Source organism: Coregonus lavaretus (genome assembly GCF_964263955.1).
Source record: "Coregonus lavaretus genome assembly, chromosome: 11".
Taxonomy (NCBI): domain Eukaryota; kingdom Metazoa; phylum Chordata; class Actinopteri; order Salmoniformes; family Salmonidae; genus Coregonus; species Coregonus lavaretus.
In genome coordinates, this window is record NC_139998.1 from 48,162,637 (window position 1) to 48,189,535 (window position 26,899).

The window sequence follows — 26,899 nt, forward strand, 5'->3', positions numbered from 1 at the left end:
GTTTGTACAGATGAACATGGTACCTTCAGGCGTTTGGAAATTGCTCCCAAGGATGAACCAGACTTGTGGAGGTCTACATTTTATTTTCTGAGGGCTTGGCTGATTTCTTTTGATTTTCTCATGATGTCAAGCAAAGAGGCACAGAGTTTGAAGGTAGGCCTTGAAATACACCCACAGGTACACCTCCAATTGACTCAAATAATGTAAATTAGCCTATCAGAAGCTTCTAAAGCCATGACATCATTTTCTGGAATTTTCCAAGCTGTTTAAAGGCACAGTCAACTTAGTGTTTGTAAACTACTGACCCACTGGAATAACCAACCACAGTTTGCCGGGTAATGTTTCCCAATATGCCTTGTTTAATCTGAAACATACACTTCTAGATGTCAAAGGTTGTCCATTGTTTATTTCACTGTGACCACATGTACGGCTTTCTTTCCAGTACACAGTATTTCAGTGACTGAGTGAAGTGGATTGATCATGTGTCATGCTCTCCTGACTAGTCACGGGACTAGGACTGACAGGCTACAAGTGGTCTCTTCATCACCTTCAATGGGTCTGCAATGGAAGCTGTTACATGTTCACAATATAGGCCATGCATACAGTGCATTCGGAAAGTATTCCCACTTTTTCCACACTTTGTTACGTTACAGCCTTATTCTAAAATGGATTAAATAAAACATTTTCCTCATCAATCTACACACAATACCCCATAACGACCAAGTGAAAACAGGTTTTTAGAAAGTTTTGCAAATGTATTAAAAATAAAAATCTGAAATACCTTATTTACATAAGTATTCAGACCATTTGCTATGAGAATCGAAATTGAGCTCAGGTGCATCCTGTTTCCATTGATCATCCTTGAGATGTTTCTACAACTTGATTGGGGTCCACCTGTGGTCAATTAAATTGATTGGACATGATTTGGAAAGGCACACTGCTGTCTATGTAAGGTCTCACAGTTGACAGTGCATGTCAGAGCAAAAATCAAGCCATGAGCTCGAAGGAATTGTCCGTAGAGCTCTGAGACAAGATTGTGTCGAGGCACAGCTCTGGGGAAGGGTACCAAACATGTCTGCAGCATTGAAGGTCCTCAAGAACACAGTGGCCTCCATCATTCTTAAATGGAAGAAGTTTGGATCACCAAGACTCTTCCTGGAGCTTGCCGCCCGGCCAAACTGAGCAATCGCGGGAGAATGGCCTTGGTCAGGGAGGTGACCAAGAACCCGATGGTCACTCTGACAGAGCCACAGAGTTCCTTTGTGGAGGTGGGAGATCCTTCCAGAAGGACAACCATCTCTGCAGCACTCCACCAATCAGGCCTTTATGGTAGAGTGGCCAGACAGAAGCTACTCCTCAGTAAAAGGCACATGACAGCCCGCTTGGAGTTTGCCAAAAGGCACCTAAAGGACTCTTAGACCATGAGCAACAAGATTCTCTGTTCTAATGAAACCAAGATTGAACTCTTTGGCCTGAATACCAAGCGTCACGTCTGGAGGAAACCTGGCACCATCCCTACGGTGAAGCATGGTGGTGGCAGCATCATGCTGTGGGTATGTTTTTTAGCGGCAGGGACTGGGAGACTAGTCAGGTTTGAGGGAAAGATGAACGGAGCAAAGTACAGAGAGATCCTTGATTTAAAACCTACTCCAGAGCGCTCAGGACCTCAGACTGGGGCGAAGGTTCACCATCCACCAGGACATCGACCCAAAGCACACAGCCAAGACATCGCAGGAGTGGCTTCGGGACAAGTCTCTGAATGTCCTTGAGTGGCCCAGCCAGAGCTCAGACTTGAACCCGATCGAACATCTCTGGAGAGACCTGAAAAAAAGCTGTGCAGTGACGCTCCCCATCCAACCTGACAGAGCTTGAGAGGATCTGTAGAGAAGAATGGGAGAAACTCCCCTAATACAGGTGTGCCAAGCTTGTAGCGTCATACCCAAGAAGACTTGAGGCTGTAATCGCTGCCAAAGTTGCTTCAACAAAGTACTGAGTAAAGAGTCTGAATACTTATGTAAATGTGATATTTCTGTTTTTTAAAATATATATTTGCAAAAATGTCTAAAAACCTGTTTTTGCTTGGTCATTATGGGGTATTGTGTGTAGATTGATGAGGGGGAAAAACAATGGATTCAATTTTAGAATAAGGCTGTAACGTAACAAAATGTGGAAAAAGTCAAGGGGTCTGAATACTTTCCTAATGCACTGTATGTGGGAGAATACTACAGTCTGTAAATCAGACTGCTCTTATCACATGGATGTCTATGTCCTCAGATGCATTGGTGTGGTCCTAGAAATAAATTATATTGATATTGCTAGGGGTATACTTAATGCTACATTTAGGTGGTAACCCACAGAGATAGCCTACACATATTTATGTTAATAGCGACTTACTTTTGCAAAATATATGTTGTATACATGACAGACAGACAATCAGGCAACCAGACAGATAAAATACATCCATATAGTTTATGTATGGAACATGTCTATGTTAGTTAACATATCATGTCTGTGAATTTGAGGGATCCCAAATATATTGCTCCTCAGCTAAAATATAATTTATTCACGTTTTAAAGGAAACCATTTTGAGTTCCATTTAAACCAGCAGAGGGGGTTGTGATTCACAACCAAACCAGACAAAGGGAGAGAGGGAAAGAAAGAAGAGAGAGAGAGACAGAGTCCGAGACTAGAGGCCACTCAAGGAGTGGAGGAATTCATCCATTACGTACTTGGTATTTTAAGGGGGTGTTTTAAATATCTATTTCCCCCCTGTTGCTATCCACCCTATTACAAGTGATAGATCCACAGGCTCTGGTTCTGGACACTGGGCAGACCAGACACAACATCCACAGCATAACAAAGGAGGACTAAGGACATTTACAGTCTAGCTCAATGTCTCTGTTATGGATAGTGATACTACCAGTAACAGGTAAGCTGTGATTATATTTCTATCATGCCAACAGATTAATACTTTACAATCAATGTGACTTGTCTTCAGTCTATATACTGTAGGGAGCCTACTGTGTTTCATGCATTTTAATAGATTATGGGTAGGCTTGCGATTTGAACTAATCAGAAAATGTCAGTATTGTACTTAATGATATGTACATATTTAAATGCAGCCATATTAGGCTAAATATTATAATTTACTAATAGGCCTACATTATAACCAATAATAGAGACGGAATAAAAAACTGTCATGACCTCAACATTCCCTAGACAACTTTATAATGGTGAAATACTTACCGTTATGTGTTATTGATTATGAATGTGAATTCTAATTCATTCTTATTTTTTTATTTCAGCCTTTGCATTTCACGTGGAGCTAAAACCAAAGAGTGCTTTTTTCAGAGTTGGTGATAGGCAGCAACTGCGATGCTCCGTGAAGGATTGTAACGAAAAGGTTACTATCTCCTGGGCTTTGCTGGGGGATAAACCCATGTTTGCTAAAATACACACCTCAGGGTCAGAATCCGTGGCGGACTTTGACCCTGTGATGACAGTACATGATGAAACACTTCTCTGCAAAGTCAGTTGCGGAGCATTGACGAAACAACAGCGTGTGGTTGTCAAAGTGTACTGTAAGTCCATTAAACTTGATTCAGTAAGCCATCATAAACCATTGTAATAAGCCAATATAAAATGCATATGAATGCTTATAAGGTTGTCAATGATTATTATCAATATTATGAATGCTTATGAATTGTAATGCTTTTCATACATATAAATGCTTATAAATGCTTATAAATGAAATATGAATGAAATTAATAAATGGTTTATTAATACTTTAATAATCAAGCAACGCATTATAAAGTATGTATACAAAAAAAATGTATGCACGCATGACTGTAAGTCGCTTTGGATAAAAGCGTCTGCTAATTGGCATGTTATTATTATTATTATTATTATTATTATTATTATTATAAAGTTAGCAGTATGTAACTTAATTCATTTTGTTGTGTTACAGCCTGAATTTAAAACGGATTAAATTGAGAAATGTTGTGTCACTGGCCTACACACAATACCCCATAAAAACAGTTACAGAGTTTAATGGCTGTGATAGGAGAAAACCGAGGATGCATCAACATTGTAGTTACTCCACAATACATACCTAAATGACGGAAGGAGAAGGAAACCTGTACAGACTAAAAATATTCCAAAACTGCAAAAACTGTGGCAAAGAAATGTACTTTGTTTATTGAATACAAAGCATTACGTTTGGGGCAAATCCAACACAACACTGAGTACCACTCTTAATATTTTCAAGCAGGGTGGTGGCTGCATCATGTTATGGGTATGCTTGTCATCGGCAAGGACTAGGGAATTTTTATGAATACAAAGAAACGGAATAGAGTTAAGCACAAGCAAAATCCTAGAGGAAAACCTAGTTCAGTCTGCTTTCCAACAGATACTGGGAGACAAATTCACCTTTCAGTAGGACAATAACATAAAGCACAAGGCCAAATACAGTGGGGGGAAAAAAGTATTTAGTCAGCCACCAATTGTGCAAGTTCTCCCACTTAAAAAGATGAGAGAGGCCTGTAATTTTCATCATAGGTACACGTCAACTATGACAGACAAATTGAGGAAAAGAAATCCAGAAAATCACATTGTAGGATTTTTAATGAATTTATTTGCAAATTATGGTGGAAAATAAGTATTTGGTCACCTACAAACAAGCAAGATTTCTGGCTCTCACAGACCTGTAACTTCTTCTTTAAGAGGCTCCTCTGTCCTCCACTCGTTACCTGTATTAATGGCACCTGTTTGAACTTGTTATCAGTATATAAGACACCTGTCCACAACCTCAAACAGTCACACTCCAAACTCCACTATGGCCAAGACCAAAGAGCTGTCAAAGGACACCAGAAACAAAATTGTAGACCTGCACCAGGCTGGGAAGACTGAATCTGCAATAGGTAAGCAGCTTGGTTTGAAGAAATCAACTGTGGGAGCAATTATTAGGAAATGGAAGACATACAAGACCACTGATAATCTCCCTCGATCTGGGGCTCCACGCAAGATCTCACCCCGTGGGGTCAAAATGATCACAAGAACAGTGAGCAAAAATCCCAGAACCACACAGGGGGACCTAGTGAATGACCTGCAGAGAGCTGGGACCAAAGTAACAAAGCCTACCATCAGTAACACACTACGCCGCCAGGGACTCAAATCCTGCAGTGCCAGACGTGTCCCACTGCTTAAGCCAGTACATGTCCAGGCCCGTCTGAAGTTTGCTAGGGTGCATTTGGATCATCCAGAAGAGGATTGGGAGAATGTCATATGGTCAGATGAAACCAAAATATAAACTTTTTGGTAAAAACTCAACTCGTTGTGTTTGGAGGACAAAGAATGCTGAGTTGCATCCAAAGAACACCATACCTACTGTGAAGCATGGGGGTGGAAACATCATGCTTTGGGGCTGTTTTTCTGCAAAGGGACCAGGACGACTGATCCGTGTAAAGGAAAGAATGAATGGGGCCATGTATCGTGAGATTTTGAGTGAAAACCTCCTTCCATCAGCAAGGGCATTGAAGATTAAACGTGGCTGGGTCTTTCAGCATGACAATGATCCCAAACACACCGCCCGGGCAACGAAGGAGTGGCTTCGTAAGAAGCATTTCAAGGTCCTGAAGTGGCCTAGCCAGTCTCCAGATCTCAACCCCATAGAAAATCTTTGGAGGGAGTTGAAAGTCCGTGTTGCCCAGCGACAGCCCCAAAACATCACTGCTCTAGAGGAGATCTGCATGGAGGAATGGGCCAAAATACCAGCAACAGTGTGTGAAAACCTTGTGAAGACTTACAGAAAACGTTTGACCTGTGTCATTGCCAACAAAGGGTATATAACAAAGTATTGAGAAACTTTTGTTATTGACCAAATACTTATTTTCCACCATAATTTGCACATAAATTCATAAAAAATCCTACAATGTGATTTTCTGGAGAAAAAAAATCTCATTTTGTCTGTCATAGTTGACGTGTACCTATGATGAAAATTACAGGCCTCTCTCATCTTTTTAAGTGGGAGAACTTGCACAATTGGTGGCTGACTAAATACTTTTTCCCCCCACTGTATACACTGGAGTTGCTTACAAAGACGACATTGAATGTTCCTGAGTGTCCTAGTTACATTTTTGAGACTTGAAAATGGAGACTTGAAAATAGCAATGATCAACAACCAATTTGACAGAGCTTGAAGAATTTTTATAATGCACACATATTGTACAATTCAGGTGTGCAAAGCTCTTAGAGACTTAAAAAAAGACTCAAAGCTGATGTAATCACTGCCAACAATGATTGACTCAGGGGTGTGAATACTTAAGTAAATTAGATATTTCTGTATTTCATTTTCAATAAATGTGCAACATTTTCTAGAAACATGTTTTCACTTCGTCATTATGGGGTATTGTGTGTAGATGGGTGAGAAATTTGGATTTCGGGCTGTAACACAACAAAATGTAGAATAAGTCAAGGGGTATGAATACTTTCTGAAGGCACGGTACATGTACATGTTGAAGTAGGTCTATGAATTTCAATTTCAAACATGTGTAGCTGCCCTAAGATTGTCATTTGATATTCCAGCATTTCCAGAGGCTCCTGTCATATCAGGCTACGACCATCTTCTCTTGGGCCAGACCAACACTCTGACATGTGAGGTGACAGACGCTTATCCCGCGGAGTACCTGCGGCTTGAGTGGCTGCGAGGAGACAGGATGCTCCAGACAAACGCAGAGTCGGTTGTATCTACCTACAGGTTCACACCTACCTCAGAGGACAAAGAGGCAAGCATCACATGCAGAGCCTCTCACGATCAGGATGGTGTGCCTGATGATGAAAAGACCAAGGAAACCACTGTCTCTCTCACAGTGCTTTGTAAGTTACTAAAGTATAAATGTTAGACAAAGGGTCATCTCTGTTAACCCAGAAGTAAAATCTTGCTTAAGCACAATTAATTTCTGTGTTCATATGTGTTAGAGTTCAGGCAAAAACGAAGTCTCCACCCTCACAAAAGGAAATCCCCCCCCCCCCCCCCCCTCCCAGCACCACCTTCGCCAAATCCTATGTCCAAATAACCAGTGACAAAACACAGAAACTGGAACTAATGCTGCTTATTATCTCACACATTCCATTAAGTCCTGGCAGATTCTTCGGCCTGCATGCAATAGGAGATTAGGCAAAGGGAAGTTGCTGCTGTGTCCAATACTGTTGAGTTTACAGTGATGGGTAGACTAGTGATAGATCGATGCATGGTTGACATTATATGAATAATATAAATATGGTCCCTAAAAGCACTGATCTTTAAATTCAGTGTGGTTTAGGCAGTTATTCGGCAACGACTGAATTTGATCCATAGTTCACGACTGATAGCTTTCGAGAACCCAAGGAAGCCCAAGGTGGTGTACAGCAGGTCTCCATCTTGGGTTCTCAGTTGATGGTATGGAGGACAGCTGGTTCCAGTGAACTACAATACGGTTTGGAAACATTTGGAACTTAACTTTCATAACAGCAACAAAATAATCTTTAAAATACAAAAGATACACTTACTGTGTGCAGTTTAGCAATTAGTAATGTCTCAATGGAATGCAATGGAATTTGAGTCATGAATAAGGGTCAACAACCACATCAAAAATATATTCTTAATTTTTTCCAGATGCGCCACAGAATATGTCAATATCTGAGGCGACTGCTGTGAGAGTTGGCTCCAGTCTCACATTGTCGTGCCATGCTGAAGGGAACCCCAGACCAGATACACAGTGGAAGGCCTTTGGTCCAGATGGACAGGCTGTTATAGTGGGGCAGAGCGAAGAGCTTGTCCTTACAGAGATTACACTGGTGGATTCTGGTCAATATGAGTGTGTGGCAAGCAACACCGTTGGAAACATCACAGCCAGCGTGAATGTCATTGTTCAAGGTAGGATAACTTTGAATTTCTCCTTGGTCTTGTATTTTAATTCATTACTGTTTGGTGTCATTCTGTGATAGTTTAATAGTTAGGAGTAATCTTTATAGCTTTGTCTAAATCTCAATTAAGTAACGTCTAAACTAGCAAGCTAAAGTTTTGTCTTGTGTTCTCTATCCTGGATGATTTCCCTTCTGGCAGCTCCCCCAACCAACACCACCATCACAGTGAGCCCAGCCAGTGATGTGAAGGAAGGGGAGAGCGTGATGGTGTCCTGCCTGTCAGACGGAGCTCCGGTGGGACGTATGGTGCTGAGGAGACTCTCTGAGGACCAGGATGTAGAACTCCAGTCCAGCAACGGCTCTTCCACCTCCTTCACCCTCTCCTCTGCCCTGCTAGCAGACTCTGCTCTCTACCAGTGCGAGGCCTTCAATGAACACGGCAGTCAGAAAGTCAGCGCCTTGCTCTCCGTTGAAGGTGAGATTTTTTAAAACATTTGGGTAACATTACATTAGACTTAATGCTTTTGCGCAGTAGTTACTATAACTACTTTAGTAACCAGATTAGAATTATGTAATTGGAGCTTTGTTCATGAAACAATGGCAGGATACTAATAATGGAAACTGGCCAAATTATTTTTTCAAAATAGTTACTTGGTTACAGTTTATTACATGTAATTATACCCAAGTAACTGCATAATATATTTCAATGTAAAGTGTAACCTAAATACAGTATGTACTGTTCTGCAAAAAGGTAACCAGTATGTCTGGGTGGTTGTCCTTCAGTTGAACTATAAGAATGAACAGAATGTTACCTTAGTCATGTGTATGTAAAAGGCATGTCCTGTCGGAAAGGGGGAATTTGTCTTATTAAACGTATTGAAACCCCAAATTCTCTGTGGAGCAAACAGTGTTGCGTCACCAGGCCAGTAGGTTCCCCTCTGTGTACAAGAGCCATAGAACAGTGGCATAGCAGATAGCAGAAATAGTAAATGATCTGTTCACACGCGTACAGACGTTTGAGAGACTCTCCAATGTGGATTGCTGCTCTTTTTACTCTGAGGATATGCTTCACACCTCCAGGTAAGATGAGATAAGTACAGGAGCTATTCAGAGTAATAGTTAAGTTAACCCATACTGTGATTGAGTAGATGATAAGAGCGTTGGGCCAGTAACTGAAAGGTCGCTTGATCGAATCCCTGAGCTGACTAGGTGAAAAATCTGCCGATGTGCCCTTGAGCAAGGCACTTGGCAAAATGTTCATTGTGTTACCCTTCAGATAATTTTTATGATGAAACTTTACTTTGTGATGTATCTTCACTCTTTTTAATATACTGTAATGTTTGCCTTGTTTTTTCTGTTGTGGATTAAGATGTAAAAACATTTGATTTTGCTAAGAGTTTTTCTTGCAGGATAGTGGATTGGTTTTAATTTAATTCAATTAACTGAACTGAATTTAACCGAAATGGAACAGAATCAAATTGAACTGAATTGATCTCTATTCAACTGAACTGAGCATAGAAATGGCGACGTCATCTATCCTCTCTCCTGTGGTTGTATTCTCTCAGCGTATCCCTTGGAGGTGACGATTGATGTGGGGGTGACGGCTGAGATGGGATCCAACCTGGTGCTCTCCTGCCGGGCTTCGGGCTGTCCCCAGCCAGCCTTCCACTGGAGGAGCATGCTGGACATGCCCGTCGATAGCCGTGCACACACCCAGGACTCCCTCTCCCAGCTCCACCTGGGCCCACTTGGGCTGGCCAACGAGCAAGCCTACACCTGTGAGGCCAAGTGTGGCTCTGTCATCAAGGCCAAGCACACTGAGGTCAAGGTCTTCTGTGAGTATACTATACATCATCAGAAAGACGGCTTGGTTTAGTTCACTGTATTTGCTTTGAAACGTGCTATGCATCAGCCACCTTTTTACAGGAGTCCAATGCCAGATTGATATAATGAATTCAAGCTTATTTGGAAATGTCCAGTTGAAAACAAAGTTAGTTGGGGTTGTGTGTTATTTGCCTTACACTTGTTCAGTGGTACCAGGGCCTGGCACATTAAATTCTACAGGTTTATGTTGATATAGTAACTGTTTTGCTCAGTTTTGGGTAATGCTTAGGGTCACTTCACTGACTTGAAAAGAGTACAGTGACCCTTTGTAGGAGGTTAGAAGAATAGTCAAGCTTGAATGATCACTCTGCTGCTCTCCTGCACAACATGGGCAGAGGTCCAGTTTGCTTTTGTGGGAATGCACTGGGATCAGTAGTCTGGTTCAATGTGGGAGAGAGATCACCAAGAAGTGATGAATGATGAAAGCACTCCAGGGTCACTGAAGTGAAGACATTTCATATTTCCTGTATGTGAAAGTGATTGTGTTGAAGGGGGTACGGGATGCTGCATTCTAGGTCTTTGACTCATGATTATATCCAGAGGGATGTTTCGCAAGTTGTGTGGATTAATGCCTCCCTTACTGGAAGTCTTTTAAAAGTCTGGTATCTTATGGAAATGTGTCAGGTCCCGACATTCAGATCTGAAACACATTTACATTTTAGTCATTTAGCAGACGCTCTTATCCAGAGCGATCAGTTAGTGAGTGAATACATTTTCATACTGGCCCCCCGTGGGAAACGAACCCACAACCCTGGCATTGCAAGCACCTCATATTTTAACCTATATTTAAAGGGTCTACTGTTTAACATGCCTGACTAACTCGCTCACATCTCTGTCTGGTCTCATGTTCTTTTAGTCACATATTGATATTTTCATCTACCCATTGCTCTCTCCTCCCCCAGCTTTCCCCTCGGACCCTATCATCGAGAACACTGGCCCCTTTCTGGAACACAGGGTAGCCACTTTTTATTGTTCGGTAGCCGACGTCTACCCAGCCAGTCACCTGCAGATCCAGTGGCTCGATGGGGAAATCGAGCTACACTCCGAGGTGGGTCAGTACTCCAGTGAGCTCCAGAATGTGACGTCAACGCTATCTTTCTCGGTTGGACCGGAGGACCAGGGCAGACAGATCACCTGCAGAGTCAGTCTTCAGATGGACGAAGTCCCTCAGAGTGGGAGAGAGAGACAGGCGGTGACTGGACTGGAGCTCCACTGTAAGGGGTTTTACAGATCATTGAAGTGTGAATAAAATCATTAACTTATTTTATGGCCATGGGGTGGATAAGGATTGTGACGGTCCTGGAGAGCCACAAGGTGGTACAGGATTTTGTTCCGCCCCAGCATTATAACTCACCGGATTCCACACATTGTGTTCTGAAGGGAGGACCATGTACAGTTAATTGCTTGAATCACTTTTGTTTATGCTGGGGTGTCCACCCCCGTGGTGCCTTCAACTTAGGGAATCCGTTATACCGAACTTCAGTACTTGAGGTGTGAATGGCAGTTGTGTAGTGAGGGTTTATGAAGCCTTATAACCTATGTCTGTGTTTATAAACCTAAACTAAGTCGGATGTTTGCTGTGCAGATGCCCCCAGGGGAACCACCATCAAAGTGAGCCCAGCCAGTGAGGTAAAGGAAGGGGAGAGCGTGTCGGTGTCCTGCCTGTCAGACGGAGCTCCGGTGGGACGTATGGTGCTGAGGAGACTCTCTGAGGACCAGGATGTAGAACTCCAGTCTAGCAACGGCTCTTCCACCTCCTTCACCCTCTCCTCTGCCCTGCTAGCAGACTCTGCTCTCTACCAGTGCGAGGCCTTCAATGAGCACGGCAGCCAGAGAGCTAACACACACATTACAGTTAAAGGTGGGTGCCAGGCTTCAGGCAAGCACACACCTCATTATCTCTTTATTCTTCTCCCAGGCAACAACAGTAAACTTTCCCTAACCCTGTTTTTTTTTTGCTTCTTCAATGAAGTTACTGGTTTTTCGCTTCTTGTTTACAGTCTTGTATTTGCTCTCGTTTGTTGGAGTGTGGCCTTTCCATTGTCATGTGGCAGCTGCAGTGGTGTAAAGTACTTAAGTAAAAATACTTTAAAGTATTACTTAAGTATTTTTGGGGGGGTATCTGTACTTTACTATTTATCTTTTTGCCAACTTTTACTTTTACTTCATTACATTTCTAAAGAAAATAATGTACTTTATACTTTGCTTTATCTTGGCCAGGTCGCAGTTGTAAATGAGAACTTGTTCTCAACTGGCTTACCTGGTTAAATAAAGGTGATTTTTATATTTTTTTATATTTAACTCCATACATTTTGATTGTCCAATTCACACACTTCTCAAGAGAACATCCCTGGTCATTCCTACTGCCTCTGATCTGATGGACTCACTAAACACAAATGCTTTGTTTGTAAATTATGTCTGAGTGTTGGAGTGTGCCCCTGGCTATCCGTAAAAAAAAAGAAGTAATAATAAAATTGTGCCGTCGGGTTTGCGTAATATAAGGAATTTGAAATTATTCATACATGTACTTTTACTTTTGATACTTAAGTATATTTAAAACCAAATACTTTTAGACTTTTACTCAAATAGTATTGTACTGGGTGACTTTCACTTTTACTTGAGTAATTTTCTATTAAGGTATCATACTCAAGTATGACAATTGAGTACTTTTTCCACCACTGGGCAGCTGTCAGTATCTAAGAACATGCTCTATAAGCCAGTCATTGGCTGAGCTGTTGTCACACTGTACCAAAATAGAATATCACACTTATACCACACTTAACATTGCACAGGAACTCAACAACATGAAATGACAAAAGTAATTCTAGATAATGAGTTCTATAGGATATGTCTCATTGATATTTCACTCATTGTTGTCAGTAGTTCCACACATTTTGCTCAGTAATCAACAATATAACGGACGGTAATGGTACACATGAACAAAAGTATGTGGACACCTGCTCGTCGAACATCTCATTCCAAAATCATGGGCATTAATATGGAGTTGGACCCCCCTTTGCTGCTGTAACAGCGTCTATTCTTCTGGGAAGGCTTTCCACTAGATGTTGGAACATTGCTGCGGGGACTTGCTTCCATTCAGCCACAAGAGCATTAGTGAGGTCAGGCAGTGATGTTGGGCGATTAGGCCTGGCTCACAGTCGGCGTTCCAATTCATCCCAAAGGTGTTCGATAGGGTTGAGGTCAGGGCTCTGTGCAGGCCAGTCAAGTTCTTCCACACCGATCTCGACAAACCATTTCTGTGTGGACCTCGCTTTGTGCACGGGGGCAATGTAATGCTGAAACAGGAAAGAGCCTTCCCCAAACTGTTGCCACAAAGTTGGAACCACAGAATCGTCTAGAATGTCATTGTATGCTGTAGTGTTAAGTTTTCCCTTCACTGGAACTAAGGGGCCTAGCCCGAACCATGAAAAACAGCCCCAGACCATTATTCCTCCTCCACCACACTTTACAGTTGGCACTATGCATTGGGGCAGGTAGCGTTCTCCTGGCATCCGCCAAACCCAGATTTGTCCGTCGGACTGCCAGATGGTGAAGCGGGATTCATCACGCCAGAGAACGCGTTTCCACTGCTCCAGAGTCCACAGCGGCGAGCTTTACACCACTCCAGCCGATGCTTGGCTTTGCGCATGGTGATCTTAGGCTTATGTGCAGCTGCTTGGCTCCATTTCATGAAGCTCCAGACGAACAGTTCTTGTGCTGACGTTGCTTCCAGAGGCAGTTTGGAACTCAGTAGGGAGTGTTGCAACCGAGGACAGACGATTTTTACGTGCTACGCGCTTCAGCACTCGGCAGTCCCGTTCTGTGAGCTTGTGTGACCTACCACTTCGCGGCTGAGCCGTTGTTGCTCCTAGACGTTTCCACTTCACAATAACAGCACTTACAGTTGACCGGGACAGCTCTAGCAGGGCAGAAATTTAACGAACTGACTTGTTGGAAAGGTGGCATCTTATGACGGTGCCACGTTGAAAGTCACTGAGCTCTTCAGTAAGGCCATTCTACTGCCAATGTTTGTCTATGGAGATTGCATGGCGGTGTGCTCGATTTTATGTACCTGTCAGCAACGGGTGTGGCTGAAATAGCTGAATCATTAATTTGAAGGGGTGTTCACATACTTTTGTATATATAGTGTATGTTGCATTGCAAACTGCCAATAGACCAAATGTCGTACGGTATTTCAAGGCAGTCTCAAATGTCTTCCCTCAGTATTGAAGTGTGTTCTATTTGCCTTGTGTCCAGCACCTCCTAGGAACACAACAGTCATGATATATCCATCCGCTGAGGTGCAGGAGGGCCAAAATGTCACCATCTGCTGTCGCTCTGTTAGTTTCCCCCCACCTGCTGTGGTTTTAAGGAAACTGGATAATGGCACAGAGCTCTACTCCCCAGATGGGAACTTCCTGCTGGTGAACCTTACTCCCAACGATACAGGCCTATACCAGGTGAATGTTACCAATGACCTGGGTTACGAGACCGAGATCTTCAGCATCAACGTCATAGGTGAGTGATGTGGTTCAGTGTTCGCTCTTTAGCTCGACATGCTAGAAGTTACAGGAAGAGAGCTCTTTATTTCCCTTCACCACAAATATAATTATTATATTTGTTATTATTATATAAAATATAATTCACAATAAAACCAGTTACTTGAAACCACTTTGAACCCCATGTTTAACTGAGAAATTGGGAATGGAGAGAACGGAGATGCAACTAACAACAGTGTAGTTTGAGAACAGTGAAGCTTGCAAAAGTCAAGAAAATTCCATCCACCAATAACAAACACTGGTGTCATTTGAGAGGACTCGAAAGCTGTAAAAACATAAAATCAAAACATTTGGCCAATCTGCCTCATCTTCACTGTCTACCTGTTCTTCCCCTCTTCCCTTGGCCTCCAGAGAATCACTCCAGTACTTCACCGGACTGGAACCAGATAGTCATTCCTGCTGTCTGCGTGGGTATCATGGTGACCACCATGGGCCTAGTCCTGGACTACCTGAGGAGAGCCAGGAGGAAGGGCTTCTATGAGCTGGCCAAGTGTAAGCCCGGCTCTAAATAGACTAGAGGAGTCTAAAACCTGCAGGCCGTGAGCCAGATTATGGCCCCCACTTGTGCTACCAACATGACCATTTACTGTATGTGTATCACGTAGGTGAGTGTTTTGTGCAGCCGTGCAAAAATGTTTCCTCAGGCAAAATGACTTACCTGGCATACCAAGGGACAGACTCACCTAGAGTGGAGAGGGAACAGACGAGAGGTTTGCCCATTGTCCAGTGTCCAGGTCTCTGTTGAAGGACAAGGCCGTATGACCTTTTGGATGTTACTAGAAGAGGAAAAAAGAAGTACCTTTAAGGATGTGTTGTCTTCTGGATGTGTGTGTATGTGTGAACCATTGACTTGCATATCCGTTGAGCCTTAGGTTCCCATTTATATTAAACCTAAGCTATAAGTCAGTAAAAGGTGTAATAATTGAACTGTATGCATCTCACTATAATTTGCTCCTTCATCACTTTATCACTTCTTGGCAGCTTTTGTTAAACCCATTGATGTCTAAGTGTCAAAACTATTGGATGAATGCAATATGTTACATGTATTAAACAAAATCCTCCAATTTGTAATTGGCTGTGATAAAAAGTTGCACTGTTTAACATGTTAATACAATGCATTTGAAATGTACAAATTAAATGAAGTTGTTATATCAGTATGAAATGTGCGATAGGACAGTGGTTTCCCAACGAAAGGAAAAGTCAGTGTTGTGATAATTGTTTATAGGTCTTTCAAGATGGAATCTGCAGTAGGGGAAACAGCGCCACTGTCCACCCCACGGCCGTTGTTTTGTTTTTGTTTTGTTGACTAAGCAGAACTGAGGAGCGTCATAGTAACAAAAAAATGCAGTACATATGCTGCTGTTCTATCGCGGGTGCAATGATGTCCGAGGGAAAAAAACTGTGTTTGTTTGCATTAACTTATTTTGTTGTTGTAATATCGCAAACAGATGTGGCAGTTTCACCATTAAGGATTCCAGCTTTAATGTAGACACTTACTAGAAGTGTTTGCATGTGTGGAGAGGGTGCAATGTGCATGGGGTATTTTTGTCCCACACCATTTACTTTATTGCTGTGGGAAATTAGAGCCAGTTTGGTACGTGATTAAAGAAGCTGTTGTTTTTAAATCAAAACCTGTATAGAATGTATTTGTTATGTTTATGACTGTTCATTCTCACTTTATATGCTTTGAATATGTTTTGCCCTATTTTTATGTGAATTGTGTTTGAATTATTAATAAATATTTATTTATTAACTAAAAGCTGTTCATTGATATAGGAGCTTTGGATTTGGGGTCTCCAGTTGCAGTGGGGAAAGCCAAGGGACTTTTCAACAATTATCAGGTGCTTTTGTGCGAGTCACAAAATGCTTACTTACAAGCTCTTTCCCAACGATGCAGAGTTAAATAAGAAAATAAAAACACATTAGAAATCCAGTTTAGATCCTTTATGTAGTCTCATATCTTAGTCTTCTCAACTGTGGCAGTCATTCTGAATGCAGGTAACAGGTGAATAAAAATTCAAAATGTTGGATATCCCCACTCTGGCTGGATTCCAATAGGAATTACACATCACTTTGCAAGCCAGCAAAATGTGACTTGTTGGCCTGATGTGGCCTGCAAACCATGAGTTTCAGGCCACTGTATTATGGTAAACTAGGCCCTCAAAATAAGGCCTTATGAAATATGTATTGAATTGTCTTAAATAATGTAATGATAACATATTCACTTAGGATCTCACTTGGTGAAAGCCACATGACTGAAAATGAATGAACGCAACAACCATGTCTCTGTCACAGCAAACACAGTAATGGGTTGTACCAGAGAGGAAGAGGCGAAGCGAGAGGGCTGACTCCGCCCTAAAATCTGTCTGCGTGACAATGAAGCGTGAAATGGGAATTTTTTGCATGGAGGTCAATGAGAGTGTCGAATTTGGTCAACATAAAATTGAATTCCTAATTTGCTAAGTGGGGCTTATTTGTTCAAATAGAAGTTTCGTAATGTTTAGTTTGTTACAAATGTACTGATATAAGTAGACGCACGTGGCATCATGGCAACTTTCAGAAAAACTATTTTATATTAGAGTTGTGCCTGTTGTTCACATGCGAGTCTGCCCTCTCATTGGCAAGAATGTTCCTGCCTGCCTTCCGCCTTTGTGGACATTTAATCGCATTGTTAAAGTGGTCAGTCCAATATATAGATAATCTTAACTCTAAAATTCCCTCGAAAGGCACCGTGTGAAATATGCAAATCAGGCTCAACACCCAAACCAACACCCCAAAAACATCAAAATAACTATTATTTGTTCCATATTATTGTGGAACAAATAATGGTTCTTTGAAGCTCTTGATTTTTGTATGGTTCTTCAAATAACTATCCCATTTGAAGGGAAACCTCACCGCTAGACACTATTTGAGGTGTTTTTCCAGGGTGTTTCAGACTGTAGCTGTATTTTTGCATTTTTGCACCTGTCTGATCTAAAAATGAATGGTCATGTTTTGTAGCAATTATTTTGGCATTTGTGTTTTGCCGATTGCATGCCCATGCTAGCAGGGTACTCCCGTTACTCCAATGTTAAATTGACTACTTTACTCATAACCCGACAACAGCTGTATTATTTTTTCTTATCATTCTATAATCATTTTGGATATGCTTGGTTGGTCGTTTTTAACATACTTCCATTGTGTCTTAATCAACAAACTAAATCACACCTAAAAACACTTTCATTCTAAACGTAAAATTCTTAGTATGGACAGTGGCATGAAATGTACACTACCAGTCAAAAGTTTGGACACACCTACTCATTCAAGGGTTTTTCTTTATTTTTACTATTTTCTACATTGTAGAATAACAGTGAAGACATCATAACTATGAAATAACACCTATGGAATCATGTAGTAACCAAAAAAGTGTTCAACAAATCAAAATATATTTTATATTTGAGATTCTTCAAATTGCCACCCTTTGCCTTGATGACAGCTTTGCACACGCTTGGCATTCTCTCAACCAGCTTCATCTGGAATGCTTTTCCAACAGTCTTGAAGGAGTTCCCACATATGCTGAACACTTGTTGGCTGCTTTTCCTTCACTCTGCCGTCCGTCTCATCCCAAACCATCTCAATTGGGTTGAGGTCGGGGGATTGTGGAGGCTAGGTCTTCTGATGCAGCACTCCATCACTCTCCTTCTTGGTTAAAATATCCCTTACACAGCCTGGAGGCTGTTGGGTCATTGTCCTGTTGAAAAACAAATGATAGTCCCACTAAGCGCAAACCAGATGGGATGTTTGTAGTAAGGACTAGTGAGCTGTATCCATCCAAATAACAGCTCTAATATTTTTCTTCATTTGGATATTTATGCAAATCTAGAGAATCCACCAAGTAGGTGTAGATATCGCCATAGCATAGGCTACTTTGTGCCATTTGGTAGGGTTGTCTCGCCAGCTGGTCTCCAGCAAGTTGAAAGGACATATAGGCAAGCCAACAAGAATAAACTTTTCTGAATACCTAGACCGTTCAAGCAATTACGTGACATATCTAAGACTAGCGAATTAGATCAAGATTAATTTATCTCGCTAGCCAGCCAGCTAATGTCAGCTAACCTACAAAAAAGCTAGGGGTAAACAAACAGTGACGTAAGTATGATGTGACAGCTTTACTAGCTTTACTGTCAGTGTTACCAGGTCGGGTAACAAATTAGTGGCAGAATAAGTATAATGTAAATCATTTGTTGTTGTGACAGCCAATGTTTATTGAAACAACACAAAAGTGTCAGTAGTTTGCTTAGGATGCCGGCAAAACATTTTTTTATGTTCTTTTACAGCCCTATTTATTTTAGCCGGAATACACTGAAGAGGAGTTGAGACAGCAAGAAAAATAATTGCGAGAAGAGCAAGCCTAGACCAGCTGGAGCAGGACTCAGGAGGGTAAATGACAACACTAGTAAGTTGTTTTGCTGTCGGTAGCTAGCTAGCAATAAAAGCTCTCTTTTTACACGAGGCAGTGTTGTTCAGTACAGTACAATTTGGTGATCGATTCGGCCATAATGGGGGCTAGTACCACTACAAGCCAAGCTAGACAAATTTAGCTAGCTAGCTAACTGTGTTTGCTATACCTAAAATGTACTGTAGTCTAACATTATAGCTAGCTAACTAGCCTAGCTAGCCTAAGTGCCTCTCATTAGGTGAAAAACTGGAGAAATGTTTTGATGATGATGGCGGAGAGTAAAGGAATTACTTTGGCTTGATGACTCATATTAGTCTTGGTGTATCTATACCTGTGTGTTGTAGCTAGCTAATGTGTGTGTGAGATGTCTCAGTCTACACCATGCTGCTACAGTAGGAATACAGACAGTACACAACGATTGCCTATGAATGTGTAATAGTATTTTCGTCTTTCTCTCACAGATAATACCACTTTGATACAAAGAAGTTGATGACTCAAGAGATGTGAAAGGTCCCATAACAACATTCTCCTCTTGTATCAAAGTGTCTCTGAACACCTCACTGCACCACCGAAACACACCATATGCAAGTATTCCCTTTGTAGAACTGTAGTATTTATTTTGAGCGTTAGTAGTATATTTTGATTTTAATGTATATATGTCATATATTGCCATAAGTGTTCCTGCATACTGCTATGTAAACTCACCTCGGTCTCCAGAGCAAATAAACGTTGTCTTGAATACAAGCCATCTCTACATATTTGCTATATTGACAGACTAATATACTGTTTTATTAAAACATGTTTACTTGCCAACAAATTAAAGTTTAACCAACTCCCTGCATCATTTGTTTTAGCAGTAAGACTGAAGCTAGTTTATCCAAATTCATTTCATGAATATCACAATGAATTGATCAAGAACGCCAAGGTAACCTGCCTAAATTACTTCTGACCCATAGCACTCACGTCTGTAGCCATGAAGTGCTTTGAAAGGCTTGTCATGGCTCACATCAACACCATCATCCCAGAAACCCTAGACCCACTCCAATTCGCATACCACCCCAACAGATCCACAGTTGACGCAATCTCTATTGCACTCCACACTGCCCTTTCCCACCTGGACAAAAGGAACACTTATGTGAGAATGCTGTTCATTGACTACAGATCAGCGTTCAACACCATAGTGCCCTCAAAGCTCATCACTAAGCTAAGGACCCTGGGACTAAACAACTCCCTCTGCAACTGGATCCTGGACTTCCTGACAGGCCGCCCCTAGGTGGTAAGGGTAGGCTACAACACATCTGCCACGCTGATCCTCAACACGGGAGCCCATCAGGGTTGTGTGCTTTGTCCCCTCCTGTACTCCCTGTTCACCCATGACTGCATGGCCAAGCACGACTCCAACACCATCATTAAGTTTGCCGAGGACACAACAGTGGTAGGCCTGATCACCGACAAAGATGAGACAGCCTATAGGGAGGAGGTCAGAGACCTGGCAGTGTGGTGCCAGGACAACAATCTCTCCCTCAACGTGAGCAAGACAAAAGAGCTGATCGTGGGCTACAGGAAAAGGAGGGCCGAGCACGCACCCATTCACATCGACTGGGCTGTAGTGGAGCGGGTCGAGAGCTTCAAGTTCCTTGGTGTCCACATCACCAACAAGCTATCATGGTCCAAACACACCAAGACAGTCGTGAAGAGGGCACGACAATGCCTATTCCCCCTCAGGAGACTGAAAAGATTTGGTATGGGTCTACAAAAAGTTCTACAGCTGCACCATTGAGAGCATCCCGACTGGTTGCATCACCACCTGGTATGGCAACTGCTCAGCATCTGACCGTAATGCGCTACAGAGGGTAATGCGTATGGCCCAGTACATCACTGGGGCCAAGTTTCCTGCCATCCAGGTCCTCTATACCAGGTGGTGTCAGAGGAAGGACCTAAAAATGGTCTCCAGCCACCGAAGTCATAGACTGTTCTCTCTGCTACTGCATGGCAAGTACCGGAGCGCCAAGTCTAGGTCCAAAAGGCTCCTTAACAGCTTCTACCCCCAAGCCATAAGACTGCTGAACAGTTAGTCAAATGGCTACCTGGACTATTTGCATTGACCCCCTTTTTAGCATTGCTGCTACTCGCTGTTTATTATCTATGCATAGTCACTTTACCCCTACCTACATGTACATATTACCTCGACTAACCCATACCCCCACACATTGACTCGGTACCGGTACCCCCTGTATATATCCTCGTTATTGTTATTTTATTGTAACTTTTTTCACTTTCGTTTATTTAGCAAATATTTTCTTACTCTGCATTGTTGGTTAAGGGCTTGTAAGTAAGCATTTCACGGTAAGGTCTACACCTGTTGTATTCGGCATGTGAAAAATAAAAAGTCAACACTTTATTGGTTTCTGATGCAGCTGGAATCATTTAGTCACTTGTCAGTACACTTGTAATTTTTTAAAATATAAAACACCATTATATACATACAGTATGTACAACAGCTAGCAATCTCTATATCACAATTCAGTTGTGAGCCGACTAGGCATTCTATATTATACTACACATCAGTCTAACTGAATATGGATGTTGTGTTGGTTGAATGTTCCAGGCAGGTTCCAGAATGTTCTGGTGAACCTGTCGAGGAAATTCTTACACAGTGTCGTGGAAATTACCACTAGAGACACTCGAAGTCAATCTTAAATGAATGATTGTTTATTGTCAGCGCGCTGGAGAGGTTCCAACAAACTTAATGCACCATAGTGAACGTCTGTCAGAAGCTCTGCTGGGGCAGTCCCTGCAGTTGTCTTATAAACGGCTATACTAAGACAAGTTACATTTGCATGATTTAGCATAATTATTTCAACATTACCGTTTTGTTTCATTCATGTGACAGACCAATACTGGTTCATAACATGTGACAGGCCAGTACCTCACAAGGCTTCATCTCTCTAAGCTGAGACCTTGAAACTGAGATATCTTTCGTTCTCACAACAAAGGTCTTGGCGTACTGCCAAATTGCAGCTACTGATAGTGAGGTTTGTTCAGTCAGACACTTGCATGAACACAGAGCATGAACACAGAAATTGGTTTACAGAAAAGCACAAACATAGAAATTGGTAGATAGAAAAACACCAACATTAAAATGTCCATCACAAACCTCTTATCTATTCTTCATTACAGGGAACATTGATTTTCTCAATTACATAGTGAAAAGAGCCCCAGGTGTCTTACACAATCAGATTGCATGTTCAGAGAATTCTAGTAGACTGAGGATGTCACACCAAACTAAACTGTGGAATCATTGGGTTTCAACGTCATTAGTGTCCATAAAAAGCTTCCATGTTCTGTCTTTAAAGGTTACTTTAAATGATGGCCATTGATGTCTTTAATCAAACGTATGTTAAGCCCCCATAGGCACTGATAGTCGTTCTCAATGCGCTTAATATGGCGAACAAATCAGGGTGGACAAATCAGGACAAAGCATTGCTGCTTTAACAAGCCTGTATCATGTTCCCAGCTCCTTTCTTCAGCACATTGTCTATTGATTTTATTTTCCCTTTCCTCCATATTGGCCAGTCGCCATGGAAACAGTCACAATGCCTGGCTTCAGAAGGGAAGACGGGTGTCGGGGTTGTTAATACCCAGAGGACAAAGACAACCCCAGAGGACAAAGACGTGTGAGAGAGTAGGGGAGGTACAAATGGAACATTGTGGTCTGTCTTGGAGAGGTGGCAAAGTAGGTTTCTCCAGGCCACTGATGTCTTCCAAATATACAGAGAGTGAGTGAGAGACCCATTGGTAGCGGACCATGTTAGGGGTGAAGAGGAGCTCCTTGGGTGTAGGTCTATTTTGGGATCATATGGATCCAAAGAGTAAGGGTTAAAAATTCAATTTTGCTGAATGGGTTAACAATGCATGTTGCTGAATGCGAAAAGAACCAGTCCTTCTCTGGAATGAATTAGTGTTCACAAGCAGTTCCAATGGAATACATTTACTGTTCACCTTCATTAAGTTGAAATACTGCTCTTCATTTATAAAGACTTAGACTACCGGTCAAAAGTTTTAGAACACCTACTCATTCAAGGGTTTTTCTTTATTTTTACTATTTTCTACATTATAGAATAATAGTGAAGACATCAAAACTATGAAATAACACATATGGAATGGAATCATGTAGTAACCAAAAAACTGTTTAACAAATCAAAATATAGGCTGAGCATGCACCCTTGTGGGGGCCCAGTGTTGAGGATCAGCGAAGTGGAAATGTTGTTTCCTATCTTCACCACCTGGGGGCGGCCCGTCAGGAAGTCCAGGACCCAAATGCACAGGGCGGGGTTCAGACCCAGGGCCTCGAGCTTAATGATGAGCTTGGAGGATACTATGGTGTTGAATGCTGAGCTATAGTCAATGAACAGCATTCTTACATAGGTATTTCTCTTGTCCAGATGGGATAGGGCAGTGTGCAGTGTGATGGTGATTGCATCATCTGTGGATTTATTGGGGCGGTAAGCAAATTGAAGTGGGTCTAGGGTGACAGGTAAGGTGGAGGTGATATGATCCTTGACTAGCCTCTCAAAGCACTTAATGATGACAGAGGTGAGTACTACGGGGCGATAGTCATACCTTTTCTTTCTTAGATAAAGGAACAATTGTGGCCATCTTGAAGCATGTGGGAACAGCAGACTGGGATAGGGTGAGATTGAATATGTCCGTAAACACACCAGCCAGCTGATCTGCGCGTGCTCTGAGGACGCGGCTAGGGATGCCATCTGGGCCGGCAGCCTTGCGTGGGTTAACATGCTTAAATGTCTTACTCACGTCGGCCACGGAGAAGGAGAGCCCACAGTCCTTGGTAGTGGGCTGCGTCGGTGGCACTGTGTTATCCTCAAAGCGGGCGAAGAAGGTGTTTAGCTTGTCTGGAAGCGAGACGTCGGTGTCGGCGAATTGGCTGGTTTTCCTTTTGTAGTACGTGATTGTCTGTAGACCCTGCCACATACGTCTCGTGTCTGAGACGTTGAATTGCGACTCCACTTTGTGTCTCTACTGATGTTTTGCCAGTTTAATTGCCTTGAGGAGTGAGTAGCTACACTGTTTGTATTCTGTCATATTCCTAGTCACCTTGCCATGGTTAACTGCGGTGGTTCGCGAGTGCTGCCATCTATCCACGGTTTCTGGTTAGGGTAGGTTTTAATAGTCACAGTGGGCACAACATCTCCTATACACTTCCTGATAAACTCAGTCACTGTTTCAGTGTATTCGTCTAATGACCCAAAACACAGCCTGGAGGTGTGTTTTGGGTCATTGTTCTATTGAAAAACAAATGATAGTCCCACTAAGCCCAAACCAGATGGGAATGCTGTGGTAGCCATGCTGGTTAAGTGTGCCTTGAATTCTAAATAAATCACAGACAGTGTCACCAGCAAAGCACCCCCACACCGTAACACCTCCTCCTCCATGCTTTACGGTGGGAAATACACATACGGAGATCATCCGTTCACCCACACTGCGTCTCACAAAGACAGGGCGGTTGGAACCAAAAATCTCCAATTTGGACTCCAGACCAAAGGACACCTTTCCACCGGTCTAATGTCCATTGCTCATGTTTCTTGGCCCAAGCAAGTCTCATCTTATTATTGGTGTCCTTTAGTAATGGTTTCTTTGCAGCAATTCGACCACAAAGGCCTGATTCACACAGTCCCCTCTGATCAGTTGATGTTGAGATGTGTCTGTGACTTGAACTCTGTGAAGCATTTATTTGGGCTGCAATTTTGAAGGCTGGTAACTCTAATGAACTTATCCTCTGCAGCAGAGGTAACTCTGGGTCTTCCATCCCTGCGGTGTTCCTCATGAGAGCTAGATTCATCGTAGTGCTTAATGGTTTTTGCAACTGCACTTGACTGCAAAAGTATTCATCCCCCTTGGCATTGTTTTCTTTTTTTTTGCATTACAAACTATAATTTAAATTGATTTTTATTTTTATTTCATGTAATGGACATACACAAAATAGTCGAAATTGGCGAAGTGAAATGAAAAAAATAACTTGTTAAATTTTTTTATTTAAAAATAATAACGGAAAAGTGGTGAGTGCATATGTATTCACCCCATTTGCTATGAAGCCCCTAAATAAGATCTGGTGCAACCAATTACCATCAGAAGTCACATAATTGGTTAAATAAAGTCCACCTGTGTGCAATCTAAGTGTCACATGATCTGTCACATGATCTCATTAAATATACACCTGTTCTGAAAGGCCCCAGAGTCTGCAACACCACTAAGCAAGGGGCACCACCAAGCAAGCGGCACCATGCAAGGGGCTCTCCAAACAGGTCAGGGACAAAGTTGTGGAGAAGTACAGATCAGGGTTGGGTTATAAAAAAATATCAGAAACTTTGAACATCCCACAGAGCACCATTAAATCCATTATAAAAAAAATTGAAAGAATATGGCACCACAACAAACCTGCCAAGAGAGGGCCGCCCACCAAAACTCACAGACCAGGCAAGGAGGGCATTAATCAGAGAGGCAACAAAGAGACCAAAGATAACCCTGAAGGAGCTGCAAAGCTCCACAGCGGAGATTGGAATATCTGTCCATAGGACCACTTTAAGCCGTACACTCCACAGAGCTGGGCTTTACAGAAGAGTGGCCAGAAAAAAGCCATTGCTTAAAGTAAAAAATAAGCAAACACGTTTGGTGTTCACCAAAAGGCATGTGGGAGACTCCCCAAACATATGGAAGAAGGTACTCTGGTCAGATGAGACTAAAATTGAGCTTTTTGGCCATCAAGGAAAACGCTATGTCTGGCACAAACCCAACACCTCTCATCACCCAAGAACACCATCCCCACAGGCCCCATAGGTTCTGTTTTTTTGTCTTATTTCTTGTTTGTTTCACTTTTTTATTTATTTTGCATCTTCAAAGTGGTATGCATGTTGTGTAAATCAAATGATACAAACCCCCCAAAAATCAATTTTAATTCCAGGTTGTAAGGCAACAAAATAGGAAAAATGCGAAGGGGTTGAATACTTTCGCAAGCCACTATTGTTGTATTAGGTTCTCTCCGCAGCATAAATTTGAACACATTAGGGTGGGCATGTGGGGTGGGCATTGATATGCTGCTCAGCAAGTTGGTGTTGTTCAAGAATGCACTTGGACAGTCTGAGTCTAGGGCCAGCCTACACTAAAAGAAGAGTTCCAGAAATGTATTTTTCAAAGAAGATAATAATCATGGAACATATTTACAAAGCATTTTTCACCAATTAGCTATGGTAAATCAATGGAGCTCAGCTAACGTTCAACACCTGTACGGGAGTAAAGGACAGTTCTGTACATGGTGAAGCACATGAGCTGCTCTCTTGCTTCAGTGTCCTGTGCCATAGTGGTATTAAAGGGGGATGAACTGGACAACTTATGCGGCTTCAGACCATTTATCTACTGAGACATTAAAGGAGATAAAGTGTTTAAATAGCTTTCCTGTGACGGCCTTTTTGTGTTTAAAAAAAGAAATTTAGCAGACGCTCTTATCCAGAGTGATTTACAGGAGCATTTAGGGTTAAGTGCCTTGCTCAAGGGCACATCAACAGAGCCTTGTCGGCTCGGGATTCAAACCAGCAAACTTTCAGTTACTGACCTAACGCTCTAACCGCTAGGCTACCTACCTGTTAAGTAGAAGTCTCACACTGGACCCCGATGACCGTTAACCTTGTCGTGAAAAAAACGGTGTAAATCACCTAAGACCTGAGGAGGATGTTCTGCAGATGTTCTCTTATCTTGACTTGGGGACAATGATTTGTGCTGGGATTTAGGGTTAGGAGTGTTTTAAAGGGTAACTCTCAACCCCAATTTCAGCCTTTGCCCAACATCTTCAAATAAAAAAAGATGCATTCAGGTGAGAAGTTGTGGGTGGGGGGAATTAATCATAAATATTCATTTTGGGGGTGTACTCACTCACTCACGTCATTTAGCAGACGCTCTTATCCAGAGCGACTTACAGAAGCAATTAAGGTTAAGTGCCTTGCTTAAGGGCACATCGACAGATTTTTCACCTAGTCGGCTCGGGGATTAGAATCAGCGACCTTTCGGTTACTGGCACAACGCTCTTAACCACTAAGCTACC

At 42.2% G+C, this 26,899-nt stretch overlaps 1 protein-coding gene across 1 annotated transcript; it reads left to right on the top strand.

Moving 5' to 3' along the window:
* Positions 1 to 2,658: 2,658 nt before the first annotated feature.
* LOC311137241 (vascular cell adhesion protein 1-like) lies at positions 2,659 to 16,063 on the top strand. Its single transcript, XM_084171624.1, has 10 exons — positions 2,659 to 2,929; positions 3,306 to 3,581; positions 6,583 to 6,873; positions 7,652 to 7,912; positions 8,102 to 8,377; positions 9,468 to 9,737; positions 10,689 to 11,000; positions 11,372 to 11,647; positions 14,044 to 14,304; positions 14,697 to 16,063. Exons 1-10 carry the CDS (start codon positions 2,893 to 2,895, stop codon positions 14,855 to 14,857), a joined length of 2,421 nt encoding a protein of 806 aa, XP_084027750.1. The 5' UTR covers positions 2,659 to 2,892; the 3' UTR covers positions 14,858 to 16,063.
* Positions 16,064 to 26,899: the final 10,836 nt, after the last annotated feature.

Excerpts from the sequence above, each read along its gene's own strand:
- LOC311137241 (XM_084171624.1), top strand. The coding sequence starts at position 2,893 with ATGTCTCTGTTATGGATAGTGATACTACCAGTAACAG. Across the intron at positions 9,738-10,688 it reads CACTGAGGTCAAGGTCTTCT|CTTTCCCCTCGGACCCTATC; the intron begins GTGAGTATACTA and ends CTCCTCCCCCAG. Across the intron at positions 11,648-14,043 it reads CACACACATTACAGTTAAAG|CACCTCCTAGGAACACAACA; the intron begins GTGGGTGCCAGG and ends CCTTGTGTCCAG.